General features: G+C 50.5%; 1 protein-coding gene across 1 annotated transcript in view; it reads left to right on the top strand.

Annotated features, from left to right (window-relative positions):
* The window catches only part of EFL1 (elongation factor like GTPase 1), a 94,433-nt gene that overhangs the window by 51,630 nt on the left and 20,205 nt on the right, over positions 1–22,598 (top strand). The window contains exons 9-10 of the mRNA XM_040493495.1: positions 13,031–13,162; positions 17,586–17,733. Of these exons, the coding sequence (XP_040349429.1) occupies positions 13,031–13,162; positions 17,586–17,733 (280 nt within the window). The remainder of the gene's footprint in view (positions 1–13,030; positions 13,163–17,585; positions 17,734–22,598) is intronic.

The following is a 22,598-nucleotide window of genomic DNA, read 5'->3' as shown; positions in this document are numbered from 1 at the left end:
CTGGAAACCTGTTCGGATGTGTTCGGATGTGGGTCATTTCCAAGTGGCTGGTAGAACGGGCCCTTGAGGATGACTGAGGTGCTTCCTGGAAGGAAACCCTGCTAAGGAATAGGAAAGTACACACAACAGAGAATCTAGGAACGAAGCCTTAGTCTCTGGAGGGAGGAACAGTGTGATGCCGGCCCTGGATTTGCCTTTCGGCCCAGGCCCGTTGCTCCCGTGACCACAACCTTTGGAACCCAAGGGTACAACCTGCAAGAGTTGACCTCTGTGAGACGTTCGGTCGCGGGTGGCGTCTCAAAGCGCCTAACAGAGCAGAGCGCCCAGAGAGCCCCGCACAGTCTTGGCACTTTCACAGCGCCAGTGCCTGAGTGTCTGTGGCAAGTGTGAGCTCTCGGGCCCTTGAGGAACAGCCCCAGAGAGGCGGGCGGACAGGTCCCAAAGGAGGCCCTGTCTCGACTGGTGGACAGGGAGCCGGCGTGAACTGGTTGTGGCTAATCTGGCCTCCCTGGTAGGCCTGGCTGGGAAGCCCTGAGAGAATGGTTTGCACGGGTCCGTCCTCTGACGCCTCCTTCGTAGACGCTGCATCAGCACTTCTGCTCTGTGGAGTTCTTTGGCTTGCGACAGGTTTCACTAGGGACAGGGCCTGGTGGTATGTGCGGAAGGGTACTTGTGGCCGTCTGAGGAGACGCCACCAAGCGCTCCGGTAGCGTAAAGGTTTTCCTGACATCCCTTTTTAGGGGTCTCCCGTTTGGGGCCAGTTAGAAGTGACAGTCTCACCTCCCAGCATATTTCTGGGGTCTTTGTGAAGAGGCTCCCATACCCAAGGCCACTGTGGACCGTATTATGGAAATAATCGACTCGAAACGACTGTCACGTTATTTTGCCGACCTACTTTTCACAGCACTCTTTCCCTTTTCCTTAGAACTGGCGTGCACTCCCCATGATGTAAGTGGGATCATTTTACTCTAATGGTGGTCAGATTTCAGCACTGCTAGTTGGTAAGGGCGGAAGCAGGCGCTCAGAAATTCTTTGCGTGAGGTGTTGGATGTTTTCTGTAGATAAAGGCAGCGGTGGAGAATTATGTGATGTTTGTTGCTAGAATTGTTTTGTTTCCCTGAAAAATGAAGGAGACCAAAAACCAAAGAATAGTTTTCGAAACCATTTTGAGCATCTTCCAGTGGGGATTTAAAAGGACCCACCTCTGAACAAACCGCAGAGTGGCAGGAACCAGAGGACAGTCAGATGCCCGCAGCCAGGAGGGGACGGGCTGCACTGTTTGGGGTCAGGGAGCGATTTGTCACGGACGGACAGTGTTCAGAAGAGTCCACGTAAGATCGCTGCTGTGGAAGACACATTTCATCAGTCACCGGACCACGTGGTGGGAAGATACAAGGGGACCAGCCACGTGTTCTTTCCTTTGCTGCCAATTCCGCCTTGAAGGCTCGGAAACGGTTTACCTTTATTACCTGCAGGTAACCGCGCCTCTGAAAGACTCGGGAGCACTTGAGGTGCCACGTAGCCATGTCATTTGTGTCGGGTAACGTTTTTAAGTACATCTCGTTTGATGCGTAGCAGGCGTATGCCAGCCTTAAACCACAGGTTGGCAGATTTTCCCACACTGAACACGTGCCAGTGTCCCCGGCCTCTGGATTTGGAAACACAGCATAACTGGCATCCCTCCATTTCTTGCCCCCCCCTCTGCTCCCCCCTCCCCCAAGGGTGGCCCCCACCCTGGCTTCCGATGTCACGGATCTGCTGTACCTGTCCTCAAGCTTGATATAAGCCGAATCACGGAACGTGTACTCGTGGGTCAGGCTTCTCTCGTTCAGCGTCCCGGCTGTGAGACTCCCCCGCGTCACTGCGTGGTCGTGACCTGTTCATTCTCTTCGCCGTCCCGTGTGTCCACCACCGCTTCTCCGCTCTTCCGGTGGGGGACGCGGAGTTTCTTGGCAGTGTTTGGCTATTATGAATGTTGTCGCCTTGAGGATTCCCGCGCACGTCTTGTCCTGCGTATTTGAACGCAGGAAACGTGTGCTGGAAGAGGAGCTGCTGTGTCGTAGGGTAGGCGTTTGTACAGCCTTAGTGAGCGGACCGATTCGTGCCTCCCCAGGAGTTTGCTAAAAATTCCGGCCGCTCCGTATCTTGGCCAACGTTTATTTTTGTTTTTCTCTTATTTGAGCCTTTCTGGTGTGTATGGAGTAGTATCTTTTATTGGTTTCCCTGATGACCCGCAAGATTCAGCTCCTTTTCATTTATTTATTGACCGTTGATTTTTTTGCCCATCTATGAAATGTCTGTTAAGTGTTTACCCACTGTTTCTAAAATTCTCTGACTTCTTTTACGTTGATTTGTAGGCATACTTTATATATTCTGCATTCAAGTCCCTGGTTGGATGTATTTACTGGAGATATTTTCTCTGACTCAGAGAGTTACCTTCTGCTCTCTAATGGTGTCTTTTGATGAACCGCAGCTCTTAATTTTAATATGGCGTAATATTTATTAATTTTTCATGACCAGTGCTTTTTCTGTCCCGTGTAAGAAATCTGCTTACTCCAAAGTCATGAAGACTGTGGCATTCTTCTGTAAGCGTTTTACTTTTATTTATGATATTTAGATTTGTGATCCTCTTGAAATTGGCCTTTGTAAGATGGTGTGGGCGGGACTCAGATTTTCTGTGGAAACAGTGGCAACTCCACTCTACTGGACCCTCCGTGCATGTGCTGCCTCCCGTGCTGTAAGTCCGATTATACGGCTTACGTTCATTTGATCCTGTTAATGGCAGCTCTTTAAAAACAAAAACAAAAACGAAAAGTCCTCAGAAGTTCTTGTAGCTTGTGTCTAACAACTTTTCACGGTAAAAATTATGTTTTTTATTTAAAAATGGCCACACGTAATTTCAAGCCTAATACCATTACAGTTTTCATTTTTACTTAGCTTTCTCTTGATTTAATATCTTGATTTGCATATCATCTTTTCTTCGTAGAATTGTATATTCTGCTTTATCTGTGTCTGAGTAAGTAGGTCTTCGGAAGTTCGGTTTGTAGCAGCCGTGTGGTATCTTATCGACAGGGACAGTGTGTTAGCCTGCTGCCTGGAGTTTAGGGCACTCTTACTTAGAGCGATGACAGCTGTCCCCGTAGACGTCTTACTGAGCTGTCATTGCACAAGGGGGCCGCAATTGAGAATCAACGGACCGTCTTGGGCCCCATCCTTACTTTCACTTCTTCTAAAGCTGAGTCTCCACTACTCCAGCCTCTGTTCCAGATACCTTGGTCCTTTTTAAGGGGTCGATACGGTACTAACCTATTGCTTTCATTTATTATAAAACTAAAACCCGTAACTACTATAACGTAAGCCTCGCTGATATTTAAAGTGATATATTCTTACCTCATTCATCCGTGATCAGTCCCTACTAACAACTCCTTTGAGAGCCGTAGGAGCTGGCCAGGGTACTGGCTTGGATTAAAATGACCTGCGTTTGCTTCAAATCTAGTTAACATTCTGATACTGTTTCTTTCTCCTCTTCCGAATTACATTTCATCCGTAGGCTCTGGTATGAAGCGAGTTGTATCTATGCGCTGGTAACTGTGCCGCATCAGGATGCTACTACGGACCAGAAGTCTCAAACAGCTCAAGCTCCAAGGCTCAGGGTTTGGAATAAACTACCAGCAGTCATGTGGCTGACTTTTCCAAATGCTCCCAGGGCGCTCACGGTAACAAAGTGAGAGAAACTTGAACGTGGGGTCTCCGGCTTCGTTTCCTTCTCCTCCATGGTGCTCAGCACCGACCTCTAAACCTAAGTAGTCAGTAGATCTTTGATGACCTCGATCTAAGAAGCACAGGAATTATATGGAACGTTCCTTCAGCAACTGTTTTGAGCTCTACTCTTAAATGAACCCCAGTATATTAGGTTGTAAGGTTCCATAGGCCCGTCCAGATTCTGTAATTGCTGCATTGACTTTGAAGAAAATACTAACCATTAATAGGCCATCATTACATATGGTAGAGGACACAGGGGTCCTGTCAGGCGACGTGCGCCCACATCTAGTGCCAGGATGGCCTGTGAGGGGATCTTCCGTGGGACTGAGAGTGAACGGGGCCTTCAGTCTAAGGCTGGCAGAGCCCTCACTCTCAGAACCTCGGTCAACCTCAAGAAGCATTCCGGCTCCCTATCAGATAGGAATCCAAGAGTCCCTCTGCGGACACCAGGCACCAGAGAATTCCAAGTGTGGCGGTCCAGAGGTGAGGGCACAGTTCCAGCTTCTAGGGCCCAAATGGACCCATGCAGGTATAATACACGTGCGGGATAATGCCAGCGTTCATTGCTGTGTGGTCATTCCAGCAGTGCAAGCGTCCAAGGCACAGAAGGAACCGAAAGGCTTGAAAATGCTCCCGTTTGGCTATACTGACGGCATAATCAAGTCAGCCCCTTGCAGTCGCCGTGGACGTGAGCCTGCAGATGTGGCTCCGTGCAGATGGATGGCACCGACGGCTCAGGGGCCGTGAGCGGCTGTCACAGTAAAGTGGCGAACAGCTCATTTGCAGAGCAGGCTTCCTGGAAATTCAGTGTAGGTGAAGTTGTGAAGAAAGTACTTCATCATTAAAACGGAGTTAGGTTTCAGCTCGGATCCTTGTAAATAGTCTCGTCCAGCAGAGTGCGCAGAAGCCGCATGACCCGGGGAAACTCTACGCGGGAGACTTTTCTACACGTTGCAAGTCCCTGGTCCCTGGCCCTGCCCGCCGAATGCCAGCGGCAGGCCCCGGCTAGACACGCCCCCTCTGGTGACCGGATTGCCTAGATTTGTAGCACTGCTTGTGGGATGCTGTCAGTACACCCGTGCCCGTGGTCAACACCGTTCGGGACACGTGACTGGAAATCACACCGGCGGGTTGCACTGGCTGAGCTTGCACAATTGTTCTCCTGCGTGGTTGTGACAATCATGCCATCTCCAGGGCAGGACATCTTTGCCAGTCCGTGGCTTTTTCAGACAAACACCAATTCTGTTGGTGCGAAAAACTATCTCATTGTTTTGATTTCCGTTTACATGGTTAATTTTTTAGGTTAAGGTTCTTTTTTATATGTTTTCTGACTACTTAGGGCTTCCTTTCCTTTCAGTGTCTTTTCTTAGAACTGCCTCTGTTCTTCACTTGTGTTGCTCAGTGGGTTGCCTGTTTGTCTCATTCCAACGTTTTTTTTATTTTTATTTTTATTTTTTATTTTTGGGACAGAGAGAGACAGAGCATGAACGGGGGAGGGGCAGAGAGAGAGGGAGACACAGAATCGGAAACAGGCTCCAGGCTCTGAGCCATCAGCCCAGAGCCCGACGCGGGGCTCGAACTCACGGACCGCGAGATCGTGACCTGGCTGAAGTCGGACACTTAACCGACTGCGCCACCCAGGCGCCCCTGTGCCAGCTCTTTATATATGATGCTTGCTAATCCTTTGTCTGCTTTAAACATTGAAAACATCTGTTTTGTAACTTTTTTTTTCCAGGTAGGCTTCATGGCCAGCAACAGGGCTAGAACTCACAATCCTGTGATCAACAGTCAAGTGCTTACCTGACTGAGCCACTCAGGTGGCCCCTGTCGCTTTTAATCTTGTGCATATTTGTGATACAGTTTCTATCATATAGTAGGCAGAAGTTACCGGCCTTTAGTGTAGCATCCTGTGACTTGTGCTTTCAACTTGTATGTTTCACGTTTAGGGCTTTGATCCATGTGAAATTTATTTTTCTACATGGCGTGTGGCAGACGGACATGTATTATTTTTCCACTTCATCAGCTGGTTGTTGCAGTGGCGTTCGCCCAGTAGTCCCTCCCTTCCCCCACGGTTGTCCCTTGCTCACGTCCGGGTTCCCACATAGGCGTTTCTGGGCTCTCCATTCATTGTCACTTGGTGGAATCAGACACCCAGCATGGCTGTGCTGTCTGCACACTTGTTACTTTCTCAAGGAAGGAGGTAGGAACCGACCCTTGTGAATTTGTCTTTAACCCCACCCACAGTGCATGGCTCGGGGTGCCCTGCTCTGGTTTCACGGCACATTCTGGTTGTCCCTCCCTTTCCTTCTCTGATCGCTTCAGTCAGAATCTGCTGTGCACTCGCGATGAAGGTGCCATTTCACAAAGAAATGACTCCTCTTTCTCTTCCTGCTCTTAATTGGAAATATTTCGAGTTGAAAAGTAAGAGAAATCCAGTCATAACTTCCTGGTTGTAGAAAGCCATATCTCTTTCCTTTCTTTTTTTTTTTTTTTTTAACCTTAAGACAGATTTCCAGCATCGTTTTAAACTGTACAAGGCATTTAATGCTTCTCCTGTGGCAACCTTTGTTTCCCCATTTAATTAAATCATTTGAGTGGGAATGCGTATCTTGGAGCATCACATAAAACTGTGTATACTGTGTAAATTTAGGTCAGTGGGACAGGATACAAAGCTCATGCATGGATCTAATTACGAATACAAATTTATGCTTTAAAGGAAGTTATTACAGCCTTCTTTACACTTGACTAGTTAATAGTGTGTATATAAAATTAAATAACAATTCATATCATACACCAGGAAAAACCCTAAACTGATTAACAACTTCTAATAAAAAAGCAGTACAGCCGTGCCCGTGGTAACCACGGCTGCCCACGCTTGCACTGGCCGCGTGCTGACTCTGTGCCTGGGACTCGGACACTCTGCTTCTCAGGCTCACATGTCCCTGTACCCGCACGTGCTGCGTGTGTGTGTGGTGTGCGTGTGGAATCTAAGACCTGGGAGAACTTAGGTGGCTGGAATAAGGCTTGAGCCAGAGGTAAACTTCCGTGCCTCCGATTCGGGATCCGACGTGACAGGACCGCGTGCTGACCGGACGGAAGAACCAGTGGCAGGTGCAGGGTCCCAGAGAAGTGGAGATAACGGGGGGACACGTCTCTGCAGTCGCGCTTGCCCCGCCAGGGCCGCTGCGGGTCGTGACCGGTCCCTCACCGGCCTCCGCTGGTGCCCTTCTCCCACCCCCATGCCAGCCTCTGTGTCTTCCGGGAACAGACCTCGTGTTTACTAGGTACGACGTTTATCGCAGCGTATGGTCACACGGGTCCTCCTGTGTCCCCCTCCGGAGTCTCAGCTCTGAGGACAGCACTGTGCTCGTGTTGACTCGTTCATTGAAGGCACTTGATGAAGTGTCTGTGGGTGCCCCCGCCCTCAAAGTGGAATCAGTGAAGAAACAACAGAAGGTTGAAGAAATATTTATCAGTCCTTTGAAAGCACAGCTTTGTAAGCTTTCAAGCCTAGACACCAAACAGGAAAGGCTCAGAAAAGGTACTAGAGAGGAAGAGTAGACACAGAATAAAAGGAGCAGCTCTAGTCCGGAGGAAGGACTGTGAGTTAAAGTGTGTAGGACATAAAGAACGAACACGGCAATGGGAACAGTGAGCCCGAGAGAAGGGCTCACAAGTGCTCTGAACAGGAATCACAGCGTCGTCGTCCATGGCCGAGATGGGGATCCTCGCCTCGCCTCCCCCCGCTTCCCCCTCGTCCCCTCCTCCTGGCTCCGAAGTGGCCGCCAGGGCTCGCAGCTCTGCCTCGGTTCTCACCCTTGCGCGGCCGTCCCCGGAAAGTCCACGGCACGGTGACCACGTCCCCTGATGCTCTGTCTCTGTTACGTCCAGCCTCACGCACGTTTGGCCCCCGCTGTGCCGTTACCCCGTGCGGCGGGCGGTCCAAAGCCCCTGGGCCCCCAAGCTCTGCGGCCCTCTGTGCTGGGTCCCCCCACCATGCCTTTCTCATCTATTTCTGCTCCACTAGAAAACGTTATTTCATTATTTTTAAATTAATTTATTAAGTGCTACCTCCTTTCCCCCGGGCTGGCCTCTGGAGACCCTTCGGTTTACTTGCTTTGAGATGGGACCTGAGGCAGCACCGAGTGCCCGGGTCGGTTTCCAGGCCCGAGATGGAATCTCTTCCACTATGTCGATCCTAGACCTCCCGGCCGTGGGAGTTCCCTGAGCCCGCGGGAGTGGGGGCCATCTGGCTCCCCGAGGACTCTTTCTTGGGGCATAAATCGAGACCGCACAGTGTCACCTTTACCTGGTGCAGGACACTGCAGGACAGGTTCCTCCCTGTTCCCTAATACAGACGAAGACAGCAAGCCTACACATCTCAAAAAATATGTATTACTTTGTCTCCTTACTGTAGTCTCTCCCGAGAAAGGGCCCCAGGTCTTAGTGCAACCTGCCTGAGAACTAGTATTGACTGATTATGAGCTCCATCTGTCCTCTGAGAAGGAAACCGTTCCGACCCGGTGGTGTCACTGCCGGAAGGCTCTTCCCCAGGGCCTCCTCGGACACCGGGAAGCGAAGGGGCGTTGATCTGACGGACTTGTTGAGCACACCGCAGAAACTCAGCCGGTCCCCCGGAAACCTTCGCCAGGCAGTGTTGGTCTACTTTGGAGCTGTTTATTAGCCAAACAAGCCTGGAAAAGGCCTAGATTATCTTTCATGTGTATGTTTTACACTCACGTACCTACCTGCCTACCTGCGTCCGTGACAAGTTACGAAGCGCGCGGATCCCCTGGGACACCCTCCCTGGTTGAGTCCAAGTGGGGCAGAATCTGAGTTTGCGGTAAGATACAGAATAAGAACCGAAAACTTTAGGTCGAGGGTATGGGCTGCTTTGGTAATCCAGAGGCAGAAGGACCTAGATTTGAAGGTGGTCTTCCAAAACCAGCGGTTCTCTAGGTTTGCACCACCCTGGGAACCCGTCCTTTAAAAGCAAATGTTTTTATCCAGGTGATCCTGGAACAACACACGTGTGAACCGCGTGGGTCCGCCTATACGTGGATTTTTTTCAGTCAGTGAAGTCCAGTACTGTCAATAGATTTTCTCTTCCTCATGATTTTCTTAATAGCGTTTTGTTTCTCTAGCTTACTGTACCGTACGAATGCAGTATGGAATACGTGTGACACACAGAATCCACGTAAATCAGCTATGTTATCGGGAAGGCTTCCAGTTAACAGCAGGAATTAACAGTTAGGAGTTAAGTTTTGGGGGAATCAAAGTGAATTTTCAGCTGCACGGGGTCAGTGCCCCTGAACCCCGTGTTCAACCATCAGCGGCGCTTGTCTGAATCCTCATGTCCCTTCTGAGGTCGTGTTCACTGCTCACACAGGCCTGAGGCTCCGTGGGCGTACGTGGTGTGTAACTTGTGTCCACCGTGAAGACTTAAAGGGATCTGTTAACTCAGGCGTATTAAACAGATTAAGAGGAACCAGTTGATGGTTCTTGAGAAGTAATATTAAAGTTGGCTTGGAACGTTGGCACTTAGGGACCATACTCCAGCTAGAGCACTAACATTTCGCCACGTTGTTATTGTTCTCTTGTATTCAGATACTAATTTTTTAAACCAGCGTAGAAAGCGCACTTTCAGAATCCAGATGTCCCTGAAGGTAGTAATGCTGTCCTCTGTCCAGACAGCAACGGGCTGTCCGCAGGAAGCAGTGTTAGAATTAAGTGACGGTTTCACCGTCTTCCTGCTGCCAGTGTGAGCTCATCGTGGAGTCATTCAGCCTGTGCACTGGGAGCTGGTCGGAATAGAAGAACGTCGTCCACAGGGGGCCGGTCCATCTCTCAGGCCCCACGGAGGATTTCCGGTGTCAGATCGTAAAAGAGGACACGTAAACGATGCTCCTCAATATTGTTTCTGGAGTACTGTTTAAAGGGAAGCCTTAGAGAGAGCCTGGAAAAAAGCTGGGGCTCGACAGCATTTGTAACATGCTGATTTTCTGAGTAAGAAGAATTTGAAGGGAGTGGCACGCAGCCTGGCACGGGCCTGGGACGCGGTGCAGGAGGGCCGCGTGTCCCCCGCCCCGCAGCCAGCGGCCACACGCTCGCGCATCTGAGTGCACTTGTACAGAGAGGAATTAGGACCAGAGAGGACTCGGATCGTTGATGTTCAGCCACACAGCAGTTACCGGTGTTTGCACAGAACTGAGCTAGAATTTTGGGTGTTTAGTACATTGCTTTTACCCCATATTCCTGTTTTCTCAGCCTATTTTCTCTCTTTTGCTTACATCACGTGCCCTTTTTTGATAAACATTAAAAAAAAAAAAAAAAAGCTTGTACTCTCTCCAGTCCTCTCCAGTCCTTCAACCAAATCAATGCCATGCTAATTTCTGATTTTTTTTTTCTGAACTGTCACTTCTGTCCCAGAAATTCTGAGATGATTCTCTTGAGTGAACGTGTCCCTTACCGATCCCCCCCCCCCCCCCCCCACACACACACACACACACCCTGCCAGGCTATAAAATGCTTTAGCAAATGTGCTTTCTGTGAAGGAGCTGTTCCCCCATGATTGTCATTGTGACTAAAGCAACCAGAGTAGAAGTTAGCAGATAAAAAGTTACGGACATTAAAGCAATAAGTTATGTGTGCCTGTGGAAGGGGTGGGGGGCGGGGAGGGAGAAATCTAGCGAAGTGAAAACAGTGACAGTCTTACGATGGCGTGACTCTGGGTACGCTTGTCTTTTTTCAGAATTATACTTGATATCATTTTAAAACAGAAAAGCTTTTAAAAATTGTGTTTTGCATGAGTATCCAGTCATACACTTACTAATTATCTGATAGTATTTCAGGAAATTCTCAAAGTGATTTTTTTTTTAAATCATTTCTTTGTGATTCACCCAAGTAACCTTAATGGTCCCTTTCCTGGATTTCGAGATTATGTATATGTTTTTTAATATTTATTTATTTTTGAGAGAAGAGACGGAGCAAGAGCACGAGCGGGGAAGGGGCAGAGAGAGAGGGAGACACAGAATCCGAAACAGGCTCGAACTCACAAACCACGAGATCATGACCTGAGCCGAAGCCAGACGCTCAACCGACTGAGCCACCCAGGCACCCCAAGATTATATTTTAAAACAAGTAATAATGGTGCCATGTACAGGTGGTGGATTTTTTACTGTCTTTGGAGCATTGCTTTTTCTACAAATTCTTTTTTTTAAGTGTTTATTTTTGAGAGAGAGAGAGAGAGAGAGAGAGGCAGGGAATGAGCGGGGGAGGGGCAGAGAGAGGGGAAGACACAGAATCCAAAGCAGGCTCCAGGCTCCGAGCTGTCAGCACAGAGCCCAACACAGGACTTGAACTCATAAACTGTGAGATCGCGACCTGAGCCGAAGTCAGATGCTTAATTGACTGAACCACCCGGACGCGCCTATAGAAATTATATAATTATAATCCTATTCACAAATCTGGACATACCTAAGTAGCAAGAGTAGATTTGGTAATTTGAATAGCAAAATGTCGAGCAGAAGTTCAGTGTTCACAGTGTGCTGACCACGTGCAGCCTGCATCCTTGTGATGCACAGGAAGGAGCGGGATCTGCCTTTTCGGTGAAGGCACGTGCTGTGCGTGCAGGAAGGACACGTGCACTGGTCAGAGGTCAAAAGCAGGATGGGTAAGGTTTGAGAGGGACTATTTACTTGGGGTGGCGCCCCCCCCACTCTCCCAACCCCTGGCCCCATGGGAGATGATGTTATTTCTAGTAGAGTTGGTGGGAACTCGGCCAGACCCACATCTGTGGGTCTTACCAGTGGGGGAGGGCAGCAAAGCTGTGGCCGGTGTAGACCTTTCTCTGTGCTGGGCCAAGAAGCACAGTAATGAGAAATGGATACCTTGACTGAATAAATGCACGGGATGCACAGGGACTAGACATAGTACCTTGGAAACGTCAGTCTGGAGAGGGTCCCCTGCACACGAAAGGTCTAGAAATCATGTCATGAGCTGAACAGTTAGAGGAGCTAGTGATGTTTAGCGTGAGGCAGAAAAGGCTTCAGAGGGTCTGACGAATGCCGTCAAAGTCCCAGGGGTGCCTGGTGAAAGTGGAAGCAGGTCTTGTGTGCACCCCGGGCACTGTCCTAACGCATCTGGAGGTTGGAGATCGGGGGTAGATGGGTTGGAGCTCTCCCTTGAGGCAGGGAGGGAGTGGGTGAGTTCTGGATGCTTTCAGCAGGGGCGGGGGGTGGGGGGGCGTTGCCCAGGCTTCCCCACCATGCGCTCACACTACGAGACCTCTCAGCTGCCTTTAGGTTGTGTGCCGGAAGCTTCTGTGTCCGTTCGCCTCCACCAGGCTGAGCGTCCGGTCGTGCGGTGTCCCGTCCTCCGGTGCCTCCCTGACGTCCGTGTGTCGGCCCAAGGAGCAGTGCCGTTTCCTGTCCTCGGTGGTTTCTGAGCCCAGCGTAAAGTGCTGGTCAGGGGTCCCTGCCCCCGTCTCCTGTGCCGCCTTCCCCTTGAGCGACAGCCTCCTCTCCCGTGCCCTCCTCCGTCTTTAACCCCAAAGCATGGAAACGGCCCTTGTGCGTGTCACTTAATTCATTCCAAAGTGTTGTCTGCTCTTCCTCTGGACGTGAGGCTCCGTGCGCCCCCTTTAACCCTCCCGTGGGGCGTTCTCCCCCATCTGCTCGAAGACAGACACCCCCCTGGGCAGTCTTATGCAGCCACCCCCGGGAGCCTGCAGTGGGACGGGGACAGGAGAAGGGGCAGGTGGGGGGAACCGATGTCCTCTTCTAAAACTGGGGTACTGTGAAGGGTGGTTTGGGTCAGGAACGCCACAGCAAGCTCACACTTGAAGTCTCTAAACGCCCTTGACCCCTGTGTAAGTATTTGGGAAAAGAGAGGATTCCAGTAGAGACCCCTCTTCGTCAAATCAACGTATTTTGAAAACCAGGAGTTGTGAGAAATAATTAGCACCTTCAGACACACGTATCTGGACGTGATCGCTTCCGGGCTCAGAGTACCTATGTGTTAGCCCAGTTTGCGGTGAGCGCACGAGCTGCGCATCTGGAAAACGGGCACCAGCGGAAGGCCCGGGTTCCTCACGGCACCAGGTAGCGTCCAGAGGTGCAAAACCTCCGTGAGGCTCTGCCGCGTTCCGTGCGACATTTCTGAGTGTTTCCCTCTGCGACCTGCGTTCCGGGTCGGTGTTCTTATTTTTCTAACGTAAATTCAGAATGTATCAGGCTTCGTTGACCGCGTGCATCTTTCCTCCCTGCAGGCGTAGGAGGCCTTCAGGACGTCGTGCTGAAGTCGGCAACACTGTGTAGCTCGCCGGCCTGCCCCCCGTTCGTTCCGCTCAACTTCGAGGCCACGCCTATCGTGAGGGTCGCCGTGGAGCCCAAGCACCCAGGTGAGAGGACCTCGTTTTTAAAAGCCCGTGACGTCCTTCCCGCTTTCGAAAGGCGTGTATTTCACGCTCGATTCCTCACGATTTGTGTCAGCAGTGCTGTGGATTTTCATGCCGGGTGTGTAACAGAAGAGAGCTTCCCAGGCCGGAGGCCCTCACAGACCAGCTGCTTTTCCAAGGGGGTCGAACCTCCGTCCTGGGAACACGGTGTATTTAGGCTCCTTTGCCTTCCGGGGAAACCGTGTCCTTTGTGGCAGAGATGAGGTCATCTCCTTCCCCCCATGACCCTGGCACAGGCTCAGCAGAGCTCATGTCTTATGTGATTGGTTAGGATCTTCGACTCTTACCCCAAACTTCTTGGTTCCAAATCCATCGTGCTCTCTTGGCTCTAGGTTCGCTAGATTATCTGGACGCCGGGCGTGTCCTGTCTCTTTGGAAAGCACTTCCTGCCCCACCCAGTATGCCGGACCGTGTCTTTACTAGTGTTCAGTCTTTGGTTTGTGCCATTTGCCTGACCAGGCCTCGTTAACTCTTGATTTTGCTTCCCGTGACATCGCTAAGCCCGCATTCCCTGTGACTTTGGTGTTCCCAGGGCGTGGTGGTCGTCGGGGGAGGATCTCCTGTGTGCTCTAAGGGAAGCGCAGGGCAGGTGTCGTAACATGGTGGTTCTCTGCGACATCTGTGGCGCCCTCGTTGCCCTTGCCCGTCTACACCCCATCTCGCCCCAGAGCCGGGGCCTCCCGCAGGCTTGTCTCCGCCTCAAGTTCTAAGAGACATCCTTAGCATCGAGGGTCCCTGGGAGCCTAGAGCAGACACTCGGAGGACGGCATCTCTGACCTGTGGGCTCAGTCCCGGTAAGCAGCCATCTTGGTTGGGCCCTCTTCCCGGCCGTCACCGTAGACCGCCAGTGCTGGCTCGCTGCGTGGACTGACCCTGTTCTTGATGAGGCCTGCTTCCTCTCCAGGGGCTCGTCCAGGCCCTGGCCCCTCACGGTTGGCTCTTCTCTTGTGCCGGCGTGGCTCCGGCCGTCACCGGCTGCCTCCAGCCCTGAGAAGTACGCACAGTACGAGAAAGTTCGTTTTACTGCAGTTGTGACACTTGAGTCTGGCAACTGCGGTTTCTTCTTCGGCATTTCTAGTATTTCTGGCTTCTTCTCTGTTCCATTTAGACCTAAATTTTTAAACCCGAGATCAAAGAAATAATTGCTAATCGAAACCATAATGTTTTTGTAGAAATTTATCATTTTTGGAGTGTGCCTGTCGGCCGCGTGCCGCCCTGGGCTGGAATCCCCGCTGGGGAGCGGCCGGGCCGGAGGGGCCCAGCCGGCTTCCTTCCCGTCCCGCGGCCGACTGTCCGGTCTCCTGCCCGTCGGCGAGGCCGTTTGGTGACAGGAGACGCGGGAGGGCCGCGCCGAGGCCCGTTTTCCTCGCCTGCTCCGTCGCGAGTTCCTCAGCCGTGTGGGAAACAAACCAGCGTGGGCGCCTGGGCGGCTCAGTCGGTTAAGCAGCGACTTCGGCTCAGGTCATGGCTCAGGTCATGATCTCGCGGTTCACGGGTTCGAGCCCCTCGTAGGGCTCTGTGCCGGCAGCTCGGAGCCTGCGTCAGATTCTGTGTCTCCCTCTGCCCCTCCCCCCGCTGGCCCTCTGTCTCTGTATCTCTCTCTCTCTCTCTCTCTCTCAAATATAAGTAAACGTTGAAAAAAATTTAAAGAAAAACAAACTGACACGGTTAGAAGGGACAGCGGTTTTCTTCATAACTTTAGGAAGTGTGGCTCCTTTCCCACCCGAGTGTGCAGCCTGTGCCGGACTCACGTGCACGCGCCTGGCCAGGTGGCCACAGCGCCAGCGCCCGGTGTCGGAGTTGCCCCCTCGTTCCGTCCGGCACCTCCGTGTGCGCGGGGGATGTCTGGGGTGCTTCTCAGAACCGTGTCCTCGTTCCCGCCAGCCCCCGTGAGCCCTGGGGGGCGGTTACTGTGCGGCCCCTCCCCCCGCGGGTCCCGCCCGTGCCAGCGGACTGCGGGCAGAGCGCCCTCCTGTGGCCGGATTTCCTGGCCCCGCCCCCATGAGCGCACCCTGTGCCCCGCGCCCTCTTCACCCCCTGGCGCCGCGGCCCCGGCCGGCTCGCCTGCAGCAGCCCCCTTGCTCACCTTGCCGTGTGAACACACGCCTTTCCACTTGGCTCTCATTTCCGAGACCGGGGTCACAGTACCATGGTGGCCGCCCCTCTGTTCTGTGTCCCTGGGACAGAGAAGCCGAGGTGTCCCAAAGCCAGGATTGCTTCCCTCATCATAGATCCTTGCCACACACTAGGATTTCACGTTGATTGGTTTATTTAATCCCCTCACTAGCCTGATGCAGTTTTTTATCCTCATCTTCTCAGAGGTAAACTGAGGCTTAGAGAAGATAATGCTTGCCCAAGGCCTGCAGTTAGCGGTCGGTGTCCCGCAGCGTACCGCCAGTCCAGGACACCGAGCGCCCCCTGTGGCCCGGCCTGGGGAGTCACACAGCACTGGGCTTGCTCTGCTGTCCACACGCCCCACCCCCACCCCGGCCAGACCGCCAGGAGGGCGCTGCCCCAGGGGGTGTGCATGCCAGGAGGGAGGTCGTCCGGCCCTCCCTCGTGGAGGTGGCTGCCGTGGTAACACTTCATTGTGTTTGCAAGTTTTCTCCTAACAGTCGGTGGTGCAGCCGTCCAAGGTGTGCATGTAGTGTCCCTTGACCTGTGGCTCTTCCCCTGGGAAGGGCACCTGACAGACCGTGTGGCCCAAATGGGACAGGTGCATCGTGGGTCGCCTTTGCTCTGTCACCGTGTCCACGTAAAACCCCCATTTAACAGTTGATACACAAAGGTTTTGTTGAAACCCAGATAGTGAATATTTTTCATGATCTCACTTTTTTTAGATTAATTAAAAGATGTTGACTTTTTTTCATCTTTAATAGATCATTTGGAAGATTTTTAAACAGGAAAATCAGCGTCCAGATTTTAAGAGGTTTAATAGATGCCGTTTCTGGCGACAAAATGACTATCATCGTAAATAAACATTTTCAAACATCCGATTTCAAAATGTCTCCACATTCCAAATTTTGTTTGGTAAAACTTTCTTCTTTGCTCGTTGCTCGGCTCTCGCCTTTACCATGGAGAGAGAGATTTTAACGGTGTATGCCTTTTTTGTTATTTTTGAGGAATTTGTAATTGAGCCAATGGGGAGCTGGCAAAAAGCTTTTTCCTTTCTTATTTTTATTGTTCTCTCTGTGCCATATGTTATTCATGTTATCAGTGGTCTTTTTGCAGGAATCTTTTCAAACCAGGTGAAGTTAGTTAACACGGATAATCTCTGTAAACCTGCTTAATTAGGCAGAGGAGAACCACAGGATGCCGGAAAGGAACAGAAAAGACGGCCTGTCAACCCACGCTCAGTGGGGTCCCGCTCTGTCTTCCCTCCGAGTCCACGCACCCACGTGTGGCTCGTCGCTGCCTGACGCGTGCGGGTGCTGGCACCCTCCTGCAGGCTTCAAACCAGTGACTTTGACACAAGCTCTTGGCTTCTCTACCCGCCTCCTCCTCTTTAAAACAAGAACAGTACTCATCCCGGCCACACAGTTAATGAACTCATACCTGTGAAGTACTTGTTGGCACGTGGTTAGCTAATATGAAGTGTTACCACTAGAAAAGTTTTATTTCAAAACTAAGTAGACGTGGAAAAGTAAATCGATACGGAACAGACATACCAAACACCACTGATGGTAGAAAGTTCCCGTGGTTTTGTTTGTCTGGCCTGTTGAAAACCGGGCACGGAGGGGTTGCCGAGCCCCTCCTTCAAACGGAGAAGCAAAGCAGTGACGGGAGACTTCCTCTGCCTCAAATGACAGTTGCCGCTGACTACACGGGATGGGGTGGAAAGGCAGTTAGACCAAGACGGGCGTCAGAATCCCGTCCGTGCCCGCAGCTCCGGTGGGCGGTCAGGACACGCGGTCAGGGGCAGAGGCACGGGCAGGAAGGGGGTGTAGAAGGCGCCCGGGGCTCGCTGGGCACAGAGGGCAGCTCTGTTCTAAAACCCAGGGTCCTGTCGAGCGTGTCTCCGTAATCGTCTCTTGACTTGAACACCACGTGAGGTGTTTCTCTGTTGGTGATTGTAACTCTTCTCTGGCGAAGAGTTCTGTTGCACATGTAGGTGTATAATACGTGTGTTTGTAATAGCACGTAGGTGGATGCACACGCACAGCGGTGGGCGTTTGTGTTTGCCGAGGATTTGGATTGCTCAGCTTCGCGGGTCCTGATGGTAACAGGTGTCTTGTGGGAGCTGTTTGCCGCATTATCTGCCAGAAAAGTAAACGTGTACTTTTCCCTTCAGTAGCCACGGGCATCGTCTTGCGGTTCGATGAGTCCTTAGTCCGTACTGAATCAGTGTTTCGTTCTGTTCGCCTAGGTGAGATGCCTCAGCTTGTCCGGGGAATGAAGCTGCTAAACCAGGCCGATCCCTGTGTCCAGATCTTAATTCAGGAAACGGGGGAGCACGTTTTGGTCACAGCGGGAGAAGTCCACCTTCAGCGGTGCCTGGATGACTTGAGAGAAAGGTGAGGCGGTGACGGTCGTGGAGCGGTCGCGGCCCCCAACTCAGTGGGGGGGGGGGGGGGGGGCGCCGGTGTGCCCCGAACCAGTTGAACTCAGACAAAAATGAAGTGCCCTCAATTCAAACATGAACTGCTATGGTGTCGCTGGACCGTAGATTTCATTTTTAATAACTGACAGCATCTACTTCTGCACTTGAGTAAGTTTACATTTTTAAGCTCGAGTCATGAAGTATTTTCACACGTAGGTCTTTTCCTTTACGCGTATACACACACAGCACATCACGGCAGCCAGCACCTAGTCCTGCGCTGTGAGCTTCGGCTGGGATGGGCCAGACTTCTGTCCTCGTTGATGGAGCGTCCGCGGGGGACGCCTGCAGGGCATCCCGCCATGTCTCCACGCTGGTGACGGTGCCGTCATAAAACACGCGTCCCAGGTCACTTTGTGTAAATGCTCCGTAGCTAATGTATGTTTGGCGGAGCGGTCAGGAAGATACAGCGGGGGGAGAGGCACCGTTGGCTCCCCGCGCACAGGTGACCTCCGGGGCGCCGGGGCTCCACCCCGGCCTGCTCTGTGCGCCGCGGCCCGTGTCCGCTGCTACCTGCATGGGCGGCTCTGGTGTTTGGTCGACGTGAACTCCTGGAGGTGGTGTTCCCGCCCCGAAAGTGACTCCCGGCCTCTTCGCTCAGCACGGTTTGTCTCGTTTAATCCTTACGACCGTACGGCGCCGGGCCGCGGTACTCATTCCATCACCGCAGTACTCCCGCCCCCGCCACAGTACCTCTGCTACTGCCGATGATAGAATAGGGCGACAACAGGTGCGCCTGCGGCACCATCCCCAGGGACCTTGCGGAAGCTCCTGATGGAAAGGGGGCGCGTTCTCAGCTTCGTTTCTCGGTTTAAAATGGCGTTGTGGCTTTTTCCTCCCTTAAGTGTTATTATAGCCATAATTAGCACAAAACTGGAAGGCACGCCTCCCTCTCTTCAGTGTTTGTTACCGTTTTTTTTATAATTTCTGAAGAATATAACATTGGCTAGAGAATAATGCTAATTGGATAAATTTTAAGGTATGTTTTAAAATAACAATTCTCAAGAAGGCTTTTTAAAAAACCATTGAAATGTCATGTTAGTTTTTGGGGTCTTTGAACTGAATTATTTTCTCTTTTTTAATACTCTGCTACCAATTAAAATCCATGTTAAATAACCGTATGGGGCGCCTGGGCGGCTCAGTCGGTTGAGCGTCCGACTTTGACTCAGGTCATGATCTCCCGGTTCGTGGGTTCAAGCCCCACGTCTGGCTCAGTGCTGACAGCTCAGAGCCTGGAGCCCATTTTGGATTCTGTGTCTCCCTCTCTCTGCTTCTGTCTCTCTCTCAAATATAAATAAACATTTAAAAAAATGTTTTTAAATAACCTTACATTTCTCAGGCCATTAACTCTTCTTTTAAAAAATGTCTTTAGGGGCGCCTGGGTGGCGCAGTCGGTTAAGCGTCCGACTTCAGCCAGGTCACGATCTCGCGGTCCGTGAGTTCGAGCCCCGCGTCGGGCTCTGGGCTGATGGCTCGGAGCCGGGAGCCTGTTTCCGATTCTGTGTCTCCCTCTCTCTCTGCCCCTCCCCCATTCATGCTCTGTCTCTCTCTGTCCCAAAAATAAATAAACGTTGGAAAAAAAAAAAAAATTAAAAAAAAAAATGTCTTTAGGCACTTGGAGTTATATTTCAAATGTTTTCCCGTAAACCTAAAATGGATTCTAATTAATGATTACTTTTTTGTTTCTTTTTGAGTCTTTTCATGTTTACCTCCTGGTTTTCATTATGTGTACTTTTTAATCTCAGGAGGAAAACCTAGTTTATAATAAAAGAATTAGTTTCTTAGAAATATGCCCTTAACATAGCACTAAAATATTTTAATAAATCAGTTTATTTTGGCAGCTACTCTGTGTAAACCTTTTCAGAAAATATCCTCATCCAAATACCTGACAACAATTTACACTTACATTGAATGAGGCTAACAAAACCCAAAACATATCTGCTTTTCAAAATACATATACTGCTTTGATACAATACCTTCTAAACTCTGAAGTGTTTATCTACTTTTCCTAAAAATTCCAGTTTCTGAAAGTGATGACACCTTCCCCTCCCTTTGTGTGTGGCCCTGGTGTGACAGATAAATCCCGTCGAGCTCCGGCTTCTTGTCGTCTGTCGCTCCTCAGAGCGGAAACCTGGGCCCAAGTGGAAGGAGTCTTCTCTTGCACTTGTGTGCTTAGTTAGCAGGGGAGTTGCTAGACCAGGGGTAGGAGAGGACGACAGACAGATGGCTGCATCGGGACCCAGGCAGGCAGCATTTCATGTCACGTGCGACATGGGGACCCCGAGGGAGCTGCCTCAGCAGGTGTTGACAGAGGCCATTGCCTCCTCATGGCTCCCCAACAGCATGTCGGAGTTCAGGGCACCTTAGGGAATTGGGGGCTGGGTCCTTCATCCTGGGCTAAGAAGCATAAGAACATTATGAGCAGTTTTATACCAATAATTTTGTTTGTTCACCTATTTATTTTGAGAGAGGGGATGTGAGCAGGGGAGAGGCAGAAAGGGAGAGAGAGAATCCCAGGCAGGCTCTGTGCTGACAGATGCAGGGCTCGATCTCACGAACCGTGAGATAATGACCCGAGCCGAAACCAAGAGTCGAACGCTCGACCGACTGAGCCGCCCAGGCGCCCCCCACTAAATTTTAAAGGAAATGGGCAAATTCCTGGAAAAATCTGACCCATAAAAAAGTAGAAAACCTGATAGTCATAACTATCAAAAGAATTCAGAGTTGGAATAACATTAAAAGTATCAATCAATGTGTATTTATTTACCAGATTAACAGAAGAAAAATCATCTCAGTGGACAAAGGAAAAACATTTAATAAAATTCAGCATTCACACATGCTCAGAGCTCTCAGCAAACCAGGAATAGAAGGAATGTGCTTAAAACTGACGAAAAATATCCTCAGAGTAACTAGGGCACACATGTACTTACTGTCTTTGGGGGTCAGAACTGAAACAAGGGTACCCCCTATAACAAGGGCTGTTTCAGATCGTATTGTCGGTCTTGGGCCGCGTTGTGAAGAATAAAACATAAAGGATACGGGACTCGAAAAGGGACAGCTGCCACTGCCACCGTCTGCACAAGGCATGACGGAGCGCCAGTAATCCAGAAGATGTGGGGAAGTGTTAGCATTAGTAAGTAAACCCAGCAAGGTTGCTCTAGTCAAGATTAACATGCAGAATTGATTGCATTTCTATATACTGTTAATAAACAGAAAAAGAAAATTATCTTAAGGTTACCATTTACAGTAACAAAAATATCAAATGCCTAGGAATAAAACGGACTCAAATTCCAGGCTGTCTGCAAAAACTGTAACACACAAAAGAAGGTGTCTGCCACCTTTATGGCTTAAAAAAATTGTATTATGATGATGTCAGCTTTTCCCAAACTGATCATACATTCAGAGCAGCCCCAGTCACAACCCTGTTCACCGCATGTGTTGGCAGAACTTGACGAGTTGATTCTAAAATTTGTGTGGAAATATAAAGGGCCAGTAAGGACCAAAACCCTTTAAGCAAGTAGGACAAGGTGGAAGTTCTTACTGCTCTGGAAATCGAAACTTATTTGAAAACTGCAGAAGTTGACTTTGTGCCGTTGACACAAGGATAGACGGACGGACGGGAGGACTAGGGCAGTGAGCGTGGAAGGGGCAGGGCGGAACAGTGGGGGCACCCGCCTCTCCGCAGACGGTGCCGGCAGCTTGGACCTCTGTCTGGGAAAAACCTCTGCCTCATCCTGAACTCAGAAACCTATTCCGGGTCTGTTGTGGGTTGAAGTGTAAAAGGCAAAGTCATAAAGTACCTGGAAGATAACACAGAGTATCTTCGAGACCTCGGGATAGGGAAAAGCTTCTTAAATAAGACGTTAAAAACACAAATGACAGAGTAAAGTTTGATGGTCAGAAGACACGATGAAGTGTAAGAAGGCAAACCCTAGGGTTAGAGAACACGTTTGTAATATGCACAGTAAACACAGGACTTCAAGCCCCAGTATATAAAGAATTCCTTCCGGTAGATGAGAGAGGCAGCAACCCCTAGACGGTGGAACAAAGGCTTGAACAGGTGCTTCACATCCCCAAAGTCTAAAGACCAAGAAACATATGAAAAGATATTCAGCTCCCTATTAATTACTGGGAGGAAGTTAAAACCAAAGTGGAATACGTCTGCATACCCACCAGAGGGGTTGAAATTTGCAGGTGGCCGTATCAGATGGTGCCAGAGATGGGCAGTAGGAATCCCCCTCCATAACTGGGGACACTGGGAGTTGGTATGACTTCGGAATACACTTTGGCATTACCTTCGGAGGGAGGAGGTGGGTGCTTGTTACGGCTTCTGGTCTGAGCCTGGCAAGTGTGCATTATGAACGTTCGTGGCAACATTTAAAATTTTTTTTTTTTTTTACATTTATTTATTTTTGATAGAGACAGAGCACAAGCGGGGGAGGGTCAGAGAGAGAAGGAGACACAGAATCCGAAGCAGGCTCCAGGCTCCGAGCAGTCAGCACAGAGCCCGATGCGGGGCTCGAACTCACGGACCACGAGATCATGACCTGAGCCGAAGTCGGCCACTCAACCGACTGAGCCACTCAGGCGCCCCAACAAACGTTTTAATAGTCCCCAAACTGGAGACAACTCCCAACAGTGCAGTGGACAAATAAATCATGATACCTTCTTGCCGTGAAATTCTGTATAGTAACCTCAGTGAACAAGCTATTCGAACGTGGATGGATATGTCACAGCATAATACTGAGCCAGAGAACCCAACTGGAAAAAAAAAAAAGATTT

This window comes from Herpailurus yagouaroundi, unplaced genomic scaffold, assembly GCF_014898765.1.
Source record: "Herpailurus yagouaroundi ecotype Mexico unplaced genomic scaffold, PumYag 185, whole genome shotgun sequence".
Classification (NCBI taxonomy): Eukaryota; Metazoa; Chordata; class Mammalia; order Carnivora; family Felidae; genus Herpailurus; species Herpailurus yagouaroundi.
This window is presented reverse-complemented; position numbering and strand designations above follow the sequence as displayed.